Below are 11428 nucleotides of genomic sequence, written 5' to 3'. Positions count from 1 at the left end.
AATTGCATTTATTTAAAATAGAAACTTTATGTAACAATGTAAAAGTATATATAAAAGTATTAATTTATTTTTTCTTTCATTCTATAATGTTCAGTTTGCTTTCATTGGTCGTTTAGTTTGAACCTTTTTGTTTCCTGTGTTTTTCTTTTTTGTTTCAATGGCTTCTAGAATTTTCTCATTTACTTTTATTGTCATAATGACTTACTGTTTGATTGATTTGATTCACCTGTTCCTTGTTTAGAGTTTTGTCTGTTCATTTTTATTTTTAGTAACACTGTTTCCTGTGTTTCCTTTGTTTCCATGTTTTCTAGAATTTTCTCATTTGTAGCCATCCTTTTAGCGCTTTAGTTTCTCTGTATATTTAGAGCTCTTAGTTTGAGTCATTCTTCGTCCATTCTCATTTATTTTTAGTCGGTTGTTTTCTCCTGTGTTCAAGTTTTTGTGTGTTTATTGTTTTAGTTTATTAAGTGACTGCTGCCTTTAGATCCTGCCTTAACTACTCTTCCTTGCTGCAACCGACTGTTACATTAGAAAAAAAATCTTACTAACCCCAAAGTTTTGAACAGTAGTGTATAATTGACCTTTCAAACAATGCCAACATTAACAAACACATAACTCAATAGTCTTTTGAATTTTTTTTTATTATATACTGGGAATCAGAATAATTGCAGAGGTACATTCAAATATTTTTAGCAACTACAATATATTCTCAGATTATATTTCAGTCTGCATATTTGTGAGGCATTATCCGTACACTTGTACAGTTTTTAATAATCCAAATTTCTGTTGAATTGTCAATTGCAAATAAATGTTGTCTTGCTTATAAAAATCTACATTTTCCTTTTTCATTCCTTTTAATAGTCATGACATATCATGAATTATGAAAACATAATGACCATGTGGTCGAAAACATCACTGGAATACAGAATTATATAAAAAAGATATATAAAAGAGTTTAAATGTCTAACAAGGCAAAGTCAAGGCACAGAAACAACAAGGCAAAAAGTCGTTAATAGTAGCAAAATACGGTACATTGTAGTTTATCATGCAGTATTTTTTTGCATATTGTGTTCCTTCCATATCCCTTCCAGACCACCACTCCATGAAACACACAAGGTGAGTATTCTGGAAGCTATGCAAAGGTATATAATGATTTATGTGTTTTAGAAACGAGCACGGATGCGATCCAGTGGGTCTGTATCCCACATCTTCGAGTCCCAAGCCTGGAACCAGCCAGTGAAGGTTGGGGGCTCAAAGCCTTGCTTTATAGTGATGATTGGGGTGCCACGGCGACCAGAGGGGTCAGAGTCCACATATTCTTTTGCTGATGGTAAAGAAACATTTTATGACATTTAACAATCAGGAATTACATTCAGTGCCAATGCTAAACCAAACTTAATCCTCCATATTTGGTACACATGGACTGATCCAGTTGAGATTTTGGTTTTTGGTGCCTTAACTGAGTTTTCCTAACGATATAATTGTAATTTTCATAGGTATGAAGGGAATATTAAGTTGGTTAGTGCTTCAGCATCTTAATTTACCTATTTGATCTGAGCCAGTCCGCTCCACCTCGTTGGCATCATTACCAATCCAAAGAAAGATCTAAGGGAAGAAGATAAAAAAAGAAGCTTATATTTAAAGTTCAGCAATATACCTTAGCCACATTAGACGCCATATTAAATTTAACACGAATGAAAATGAGGCTGTGAGCGATTACAATGTAACGTAACATAGACTTACAGTCTTTACAATGGCCTCCACTGTATAATAATTTTCCACTGTATATGTAATTTTCACAACTTTTTTGGAAATTTGTTTTGTCAGCTTAACAATCTGTATGTGGTATTCAACATTAAACTCCACTGAACGTACTGTACTTTTATCCTTCACAGCCTCGATTTCCTTCCTGTCAAAAAATAAATATGCCACTACCCTGATTAAGGTCTATAAGTGAACTGCATTCTGTGTTCTTTTCCGGTTTAACGCCCACTTTTCAAGAACCAGTCAAATGATTATGGATAAAATCTATTCTCATCCTACTTTTTTTCTGGTTGGATATCCTGTTTCACTCAGAAGTTTATCAGATTACAGACGAAATTAGTGTTTTAATCAATTTCATGTTGACTTAAAGTCATCAGTATTTTAAATGCTAACCTGATCCCAGGTATCCAGAAGCATGACATCATCAGTGGCCAAATCAGACTGGTTAAACTCTCCAGGAACTTCCTCAGCCTGAAATGGAAAAAGGAGAGGTATAGTAAAGTTAATGCAATCATTTAACAAAGAAATCTGAATTAGTTGCAAATTCTTTGTTAACTCACAATTAGACGTCCAGTCTTGTTGGAGCACCCAAACAGACGAGGAGGTTTAACACTCTTCTGCAGACTTTTGGAGGTCTGATAGTCCTTCTTTCCACCCAAAGCAGACCAAAACGCAGCTGAGAAGAGCAAAGAGACAGATAAAATGGACCACTCAGTTCAAAGCAGCAGGAAACGTGATTAGGTTAGGAATGCCTTTTAACTGTGTAAATCACAGTGTCCAAACATTTCTAAAAAGCAGACACCCACCCGGCTCTTTGCCCTCGGAAATTTCCGTAACACTGCCTCCAAGGAAGCTGCAGATGTATTTTGCAGCAGCCATTTCTTCCTCTGAAGCGGCCACTCCTTTCCACAGAAACAGGCCGTCAGGAAACTTCAGCACAAACACATCATTAGTGTTCAGTTTAGATGCAGAAGGTTCCACCTGGGTGAGAAGAAAGAGAGGAAGATTATTGCCTGATGGTCATTCCTGACTGTGTCCACATTTGTGTTCGCTGCCATCACCGACCTCCACTGCGCGTGTTGCACGGGTGGAGCTCTGACGGATGTGGAAGAGGCGAGTGTTGCCAGCCCGACTCTGACCACCTTTACGTGAAGTCCCACCCAAGTGGATGATCATGGGTTTCCCCTTGAACAGACTCATCAAATGGGCCGGTTCCTGGCCCTGAGTGACACGCACCTGCAGGACGACATAACGGTGAATTCTAAATCAAGTAGACCAATTTATTTATTTGAAAAAAAAAAAAAATCCTTTATAAAAATGGAAAGTAGATACATAATTTATCTGAAAAATATTTAGGATTACAATGACATCTGCCACGGTAATCTGATCCTTAAAGATTGCAGCATTTCATGTACTGCCATTACATTAAAATTTCTTGCAGTTTGACATATATTAAGAGTTCATTATTTTTAAAGATTACCTTTAAGTGAGCATTAGATGATGGCAAATTAACATAAAATTATTATTATTAAAAAATAATATTTAATTTCAACCAATATGCAGCGGTGTTCAAATGTTTGTGGTCAGTAAGATTTTTTTTTAAAGAAAAATTGATACTTTAATTTAGCAAGGACATATTAAATTGAACAAAAGTGACAGTAAAGACTTTTCTAATGTTACAAAAGATTTATATTTCAAATAAATGCTGTTTCTTTTTTAAGTAGCATAAATGTTTTTAACAGTAATAATAAGAAATGATTATTGAGCATCAAATCACCAGATTAAAATGATTTCTGAAGGATGACACTGAAGACTGGAGTAATGATAAAAATTCCGCTTTGCCATCACAGGAACAAATTACATTTTAAAATATATTAAAATAGAAAACACAAATTATAAAATATTTAAATGATAATATTTCACAATATTACTGTTTTACTGTATGCTAGATTAAATATAGCATTGTTCAGCATAAGAGACTTATTTGAAAAATATAAAAAATCCTAACGACCCCAGACTTTTGAAGGGAAGTGTATCGATCGATATCAATAAATTAAAGCAAATTATAACAATACGGTACAGATATATTGTGCATCCCTAGAAACAAAGATATCTTGGAACCAAAGTGAAAAAAAACATCAGACTATTTTGGAATTATTTTGAATTTGAGAACTAGTACTAGAAAACTCTCATTATAATCAACAAGATTATAAAGATCAAAAAAAAAAAAAAAGACAATTACTTGACTGATATATATATAAAAGCATGGAATAATGAACAGACTCAAGAAATTAGGCCTAAGTTTGGTAGTACCTGAACAGGCGAACCGCCCATGGAATCATCCAGCTTGACAGTTAGAAAAGCTGAGGCAGCCAGCTCATCTTGTGTACACTTCAGTCCTTGCCTGATATGAAAATCAATAAATCTAATTAGAATATTAAATATTGACTTGATTGGGTAAATATTGGCTAATCGGGCGGTTAAGGAGTACATTCCGGCATGTCATCCTGTGACTGTCTTGACTTACCAGGTGTAGATAATGTGTTGCTCTCTGCTTCCTTGGAGATAGGTGTAGAGAATCAGGTAACAGTCTCCTCCATAGAACTGCCCATAGTTAGATGGGTCCACAGGAACTCTATCCCCACCCTCGACCCGCCACACCTGCCGATGTCCAGAGCAATGTACTTCATACAATTGCAGTGTTGTAGTTTACAATAAAATCAACAGCAATCTTGAATTTTAAGCAATTATAGTTCAGCCCATTCAAATGGTTCTTTAGAATAGAGCTTCATTTATGAGTTTGTAGTTAACGTTAAATAAATGTTATGACAGCATTAGCAATTTAGGCTAACAGGTCGATACTTAAGGTATAGTGGAGGATTTTCTTTTTCCGGGTGGGTAACCTATACTATTGGTCCTCCTAAGTGTCAATCATTCTGGTGATATGTTTACGTAAGGCCGTCGTACGTGCTCGTGCACACGATTCACACGATGGTGTGCGCTCAAAACACAGGTTGGGCTTCCCACTGATGCCTCAGTCGCGAAGTTTCTACTCGACAGGTAAAGTTTGGCATGCTATTTGGAGAAATCCATTTAAAATCACTGCTAGTAAAAGTTAATGTAAGCTATGATTAGCTCGTGCATGCTCTCTCGTGCACGCGTTTAATAGGCGTTCCCTCTCAGGAGCAGGTAGAGTGTTGCGCATGTGCATTTTTTCAAAAAGTGGAGAGGGCGGTTCTTTTCTAAAATTCGGGAAAATCCTCCGCTATACCTTTAAGTTTTAGAACAGCTGTGTTATTTATTAATATTTATTTAGCAACTTGTTAGTTATTCAAAAATCAGGTTTTACATATGTGCAGTATAGGACAAATTACTTTAAAGTCTCTTTAAGCAATGTTAACCAAAGATAGTCACATTTACCGTTATTTGGCAAATTTTCATGGTGGAAATCAAATCATTTCAATAGAAATCTGTGCTACGTGAATGTGCTGCGTTCACTACCAGAAAGCTGCTTGGTTTGAAAGTGGCTAATGTGTGAGCTGTGTTTCACACATTGCTACACTATTGTTAATGAACAAGGGCCTTTTTGCCCACAAAATTTCTCTAATGTGACTGCACCTTTAAATTGAAAACATAATTCTAAAACCAATTAGCAATTCCTGAGGCAATTCCTGACTCAAAAACACTGAAGGCCCGTTCACACTGTTCTAAATATAAAAGAATAGCAGAGTCCAGACCAAAATTACAACTATAACGGCACAAGAGAAACAAAATTGTTAGAAAACTATTTTTTTCCAGCTGATGAACAATAAAAACAACCAATCAGCACGTGCTTATAATAAACAACATTATCTCGCATTGGTGTTGAGGCTTTTATAGTTATCGTCATTATTGGTGTGAACAGTCCTTAATTCTTCTCTGGGATAATCTATGATCCTTGGGGTGATGAACGTCAATATTTTTACCTGAATTTTGCCAGAGCCGTCATCCACCATACCGTGCTGGGAAGCCATTTTTTTGTTGGAGTGCAGACTGGAGGCGTCAAAGGGAATCTGCGGAACACGGGCAATGCGGCCAATGCTGTAGGCCTGGCCTGGACCTGTGGTTTGATCCTTATCCTTCCAGTTACTGAAGAACTGTTTGAAAAGTGTGGTCTCACCTCCAGCTGGCATAACTTGGATCTGATCACAAAAAGTTAGATAGACTGGTTAGAATTTGGCTTCTATTTAATCTACTTCCATTAATAGGCTAGAGTCTGATACCTGTGTGTTTTTGGGGTAGTTCTTGTCTTTGACAAACTGCTCTGCGACCTTCATGGCTGCCTTGCGTTCTTCAGTGTTTGCACTCGGTCCTGAAAGGTTCAAATAGATGAAACTGTGATAAAGTCATAAGCAGCCATCTAAGGAAGCCTATGTCTTTCACCCTGCAGCCTTAATTCATTATATGTAATGTTAGGACATCAAACTATAATTTGAACATACCTTTCCAAAGAAAGATCTTGCTGTCCACTCCATTGTCCAGGATGAAGCATTCGTTGGGACTGAGCATCTCCTGTTTGAAAGGGCTGCTCTGGGCCACCAGAGCTGTCTTCATAGAGCCTGCAGCATCAGATACCTAACCCAGACAAAACACACAAATGCATACATTTATAAAATCCCATGAATACTACATAGTTAGCATAATACAGTGCTCATGGTAACTCTGATATGTGCATAATACATAAATGTACCATGTAGAGTGAGCCCTTTTTCTGATTGCTTCTGTCAGTTGTCTCATCGTCAGGACTTCCTGCTGGGATGTTGGGCTTGGGCCCAAGAGCCTAAAAATAAACAAATAGAATAGGAGTTTCCCCAGTTTTCTCCATGGCAGAGGTTAACCCAGGACACAAAAAAAGACCACAGTGCAGAACCTCAAAACCAGATGAACTGGAATTCTTTGCTGACTGCAACACTAATTCCCTTATTTACTATTTACTGTTTACTCATTTTAACTGTGACAAACTTATTCCAGCTTTCTTTTTGTTTCTGTACCTTAAACACTAGATCATGATGCTAGGCTAGCAATGCTAAAGTCATGAGTTCAATTCCCAGACAATGCATGGACTTGAATATCCTGTAAATGTGTCTGCCATGTGAATGTTTACAGATTCTTTCTGTTGTAATTTATCCAATGTCTCTGTTGTGTCTATGTCTTTTTTGTATTACTAAAGCCTGTTTCTGTAACTCCAAAGATGGTCTATGATATTTGGAGAAAACTATCTGGTAACATTCCCATTCATTTCAATGACAGTTGCTCAAAACTACCGTTTTTTGGCACAATATGATAGAGGCTGGTAGATGCTGTAACTGGATCATGCTAACCAGACAAACCTTGTCCCTCGGAACATACAGATGATGTAAAGGTAATGAGGCAAAGGTTGGGACTTAAATTCAGTTTAAAGTCAAGTTTGCAGTTGATAGTAACAAAGGTTCAGAGTTTATGTGGATTAAAAGACTGAAGAGGTTTGGCATGAACTGTTTTAAAAATTACATATATGCATGGATGAATTGCTAAAAATAAGATTAATAACATGCATTATAAAATAGATGTGAATTTCCATTTCATGCCGACTTAAAACTCTTTCAAAGTGAGCAGTAGTCTGAAAGAGATGTACCAGTTCATAGCCACCAGTATCCTTAGTTTACAATTCATAAAACTAGAACAAACTGATCAAGAAGGTAAGTGATGTTACTGGTCTCACTCTAAACTATGTTGTGCTCCATTAAATAAAGACTCTGTGCCACCGCTGATCATGTTAATTATGACTTGACGTCCTGCCAAAGCAGATCCTCATTCTTCTTACACCCTGCATGTTTAAACTTGCAACATAATGGCACATAGTTTTTATTTTGTAGAAGAAGAATAGACTTACACTAAGGACAGCCTCTGGCTCAGAACCGTCCTCAACCATTTGCAGACTGGCGCGCCCATTTCTCTCATTATCACGAATGCCAATTGCAACCTCGGAGGCTTTCAGCCGCTCAAAACGGTTGCACTCACTCCCACACCATTGGTAGATGTCCTAGGAAAATCGTAATATGATTTGTGAGGTTGTGAATTTTGGATTTCTCAAAAGGACAGCACTAAAAACATTTATTAATCACTTCACCCCATGTATTTCTGACCTTGCCGAGATCAATGATGAAGCAGTCTCCATGATTGAAGCTGGCCCAAGACATGTTCACCTCGGTGGCACGAATGGCACGTCGTCCTTTAATGTGAAGCACACGCTTCACGTTCATATCATTAGTCACCACATGCTGGAACCCAGAGGCCACACCACCTTGCTGTGTAGGGAAAAAAGACAATGTGCCATTGAACAAAATACACCAACATGTCTCGTGCCTGTTACATTACAATAAAAAAAATTCTCATAATACACAGAAAACAAATTGCAGAGGGCATTACAGCGAAAAGTAAAATGCACTTAATCTGAAAGGGAAAATTTCACATATGTAAAAGGGAGCAAAGAAATATTTATCAAAGCAATACTATATAAAAGTCAATTCTTATTTCATAATATGCCAGATATTTGCAAGGGAAAATTGCATATAAAGCTTTCACTATTGATTTGAATGTGGTTTGTGAGATCCTCCTACATAAACAAATTTATTATCTGTATATAAAAAAAAAGTTATACACTACTACCCAGAGCCTTATATGTACCCATCATATACATTGATGTTGATGCATCCACATTATTATTTGGATTAGTGGTCTATCAATATAGGATTTTCTTATGAATTCTTACATTTTTGCATTTGTTACTTGCTGTTACCCATTGATCTTAATTAAATTTCAAAGAGGCTTTATTATTTATTACTAAAATGTAATGTACGGTATATTGATGCTAGCATAGATAAAATTATCTTCTTCTGGCAGCATATTTTTGACAAAAACACCATAATACATTTCCAATGAGAAAAAAGTTAAGTTTAATTGGAGAGCTGAATTTAAAATGAAGCATGTTACCAAAATGACCCCAGCTATCTGTAAGGGTTATTACCTTGTACTTAATTCCAGTTTTAAAGTAGCCAAGGAATGTGACAGACTCATTGTTCTGAACCTCACGGTACTGGACTGGTGCTCCACCCAGATGATCGTCCAGCTGCATGGCAAAGATGGCAGCAGCTCCACCTTCATCCTGAGAGCACTCATTACCTGTTTAAACAGACACAGACAAATAACCAAACTGAAAACAGCGTCAAGGTGTGTTGCTGTATCTGCTTACATAAGAAAAGAAAAAAATGTATGTGCCACGTCCTTGAAAGGGAACAGTTTTTTTTTTTTTTTTTTTTGACATTACAAATTTGACAAAGATTTAAATTATTAAATGTGGTAACTTCTTCTCACCCAACCACATATGGACATTGTAAGACGGAGCAGCAGTGGTGTAAAGGACAACATAGGCGTCTCCAGTATAGAAGTTTCCTTGGAGCTGTTTGGGGACCGGTTTCAGGTCCATCTTCTCTATTCTCCAAATTTGCAGGCCAGCAGCTTTACCTGCACTCTGGAACTCCTTGTGGAAAACCATGATTCCTGAAAAATACCGGCACAAGAATGTTGGGGCTGGACTATGACTGGACTATTTTTTGAAAATCCAAACAATTCTAAGACGTAATGGTTTGAAGTTGATAACTACTGGGAGGGTGATCAAACAAATGCACAGTGGATCTTATTAAAGAAAAAATGGAATAGCAAGAGTCCTTATTGTTTACTCATATCAGACCGAGGTCTGCATTCATCATTCATCTAATATACTCTATGAGAAAATGACTGTAAACATCCATTTCATTCAAAATATTTTATATAAATATTAGGCAAATGTGTGCATGCACATGGTAAAAATAATATACTCACTGAGAGTAATGCAGGGTGCATCAGGTGCATTTATTCTCAGAGGACAACATGAGAATGTGTATATTAGCAGTTGCATGAAAAAAAAAACATGATCAGCTGTAGGCTGGATGTAGTCAGTTGAAGAACAATTTGTGTGCCGCCCAAAAGGGTGAGGCAGCCAACAAATGAGTCATGCTGCATTATTACAGCTGTGGGCAGACATGCGTACCCAGTTCCTTTGACTTTACCAGGAAACGTTTGATGCAAAACATACATTTTGCATGGGCTTTAGATCTGCCAGTTACAGATTCATGGTGTCAAAAGAGACAGTGCGATTTATCCTTAAACTTAAGGTGACATGAACAAAGCCACATGGTGCAAATATAAACCCTGCAGTTATAAGTTCATTGCACTTTTTCAACCACTTTGAATCTAATTAGATAAAGTCAAACTCTTAAAACTCATAAAAAAGTAGACTGTTTTATTACATAATTTATTGGTGACTTTTTTGTTTACCCAATTCATATTTTTATTTATTGCGGTTCTAATACCACGTAGCCGAGATTATTCATTTATTTGAATAATTTAATTCAAATGAGTTGTATGCCTAACTTTTTAATGGAAAGTAGGCTGTGGTGGTTACCATATATTGTAAGGGTGTGTCTGAATGGACACGCCCACATTTTAAAGTAGTAGCAGGGATTTTGAATAAACAAATCAATTATAAGAACTATTAGACTTTTTATTATTATTAAATAAGATTTCAACTTTAGCAAATAAAATGTTATTTATTTAGCTTGAAGTTTTTATTATTTATTCTGGAAAAGTTCCGCGCATGATCAAATATGTCTGCAAAGTAGGTACAAAGGAATAATGGCAACTATATATTTATTATATATATATATAAAAGTGAACAGCAGTGTAAAAGCGGTCTGCAGAACTCCACGTCCGCATTTATAATGAAACTGTTATTTCCTGTGATTCACTCTCCGTCATAAAGCTGGATCTGCGTAGGCTATAAAATGCAAGCAAAGAAAAAAAAAATCCTCTACCGTGAAACAACCCATAAAGACTCCAGAAATGTTCATATATATATATATATATTGATAACCGAGATAAATGCATATTTTATTCTGAACTCAGCTGTCCTTCGGAGACTAAAGTAGCCTACGAGACTAAAAGTGATGGTTGTTTAGTTCTCTTACCTTCCTGGTCAAGAAAATGCGCAGAAAGCGATGAAGAACAGATCTGGGTTGAGAAGCTGCTCCTGGTTTAGTCCAGATTCAGTTTCACAAGTTTCAATGGAGGCAAGCCGACTTTAAATGATCTGCCGTATTTTTAGGGGAGAGGCAGATCCGAGTCCTCAGCCAATGACTCTCTCTGTTTCTCTTCCCCTTAGGCTAAACTCTAAACCCACATTATGCAACTTTATGGCACGAAGTCATCTCACTCCCCCCAAACCCAAATCACACCATAAACTAGCATTACGCCTTATTCTTTCTTCTTATAGGCCTATAGACACAGAACAGTGCAACATGCATTAGCCTACACAACTAAATGCATTATAAAACAATATGGTGGGTGCAGCAGGCAGTTAAAAAACATCAATATACTTGAAGCATTGATGTGAATGATAAAGGGGATATATTTGTGTATATTTTTGGGTATGACTGAAATATTTTATTATTAGTAATAATAAATCTAAAATGTTTTGCAAAATGCAGTTTGAAAAAATGTGGTCAGATGTTCCATACTTTAAATGGCTCATCACCATAACATAAGCATA

General features: G+C 36.5%; 1 protein-coding gene across 1 annotated transcript; it reads right to left on the bottom strand.

Moving 5' to 3' along the window:
- Nucleotides 1-644: 644 nt before the first annotated feature.
- Nucleotides 645-11225, bottom strand: scinla (scinderin like a). Its single transcript, XM_081381544.1, has 17 exons — nt 10848-11225; nt 9157-9342; nt 8810-8964; nt 7929-8090; nt 7676-7825; nt 6494-6583; nt 6246-6378; nt 6027-6115; nt 5730-5945; nt 4292-4425; nt 4078-4168; nt 2830-3000; nt 2571-2745; nt 2325-2440; nt 2158-2235; nt 1545-1605; nt 645-1324 (listed from the first exon to the last, which is right to left on the bottom strand). The coding sequence occupies exons 2-17, from the start codon at nt 9335-9337 to the stop codon at nt 1164-1166; spliced, it is 2163 nt and encodes a 720-aa protein (XP_081237670.1). The 5' UTR covers nt 9338-9342; nt 10848-11225; the 3' UTR covers nt 645-1163.
- Nucleotides 11226-11428: the final 203 nt, after the last annotated feature.

The sequence above is a fragment of the Scardinius erythrophthalmus genome (assembly GCF_964197995.2).
Source record: "Scardinius erythrophthalmus genome assembly, chromosome: 12".
Taxonomy (NCBI): domain Eukaryota; kingdom Metazoa; phylum Chordata; class Actinopteri; order Cypriniformes; family Leuciscidae; genus Scardinius; species Scardinius erythrophthalmus.
This window is presented reverse-complemented; position numbering and strand designations above follow the sequence as displayed.

What these genes read in the sequence shown, in the direction of transcription:
- scinla (XM_081381544.1), bottom strand. Translation starts at nt 9,337, where the DNA reads ATGGTTTTCCACAAGGAGTTCCAGAGTGCAGGTAAAGCTGCTGGCCTG. An exon ending in AAACTGGAATTAAGTACAAG is followed by an intron (nt 8,091 to 8,809) that starts GTAATAACCCTT and finishes TTCCCTACACAG; the next exon opens with CAAGGTGGTGTGGCCTCTGG. An exon ending in ACGGCTCTGGCAAAATTCAG is followed by an intron (nt 4,426 to 5,729) that starts GTAAAAATATTG and finishes GGACATCGGCAG; the next exon opens with GTGTGGCGGGTCGAGGGTGG.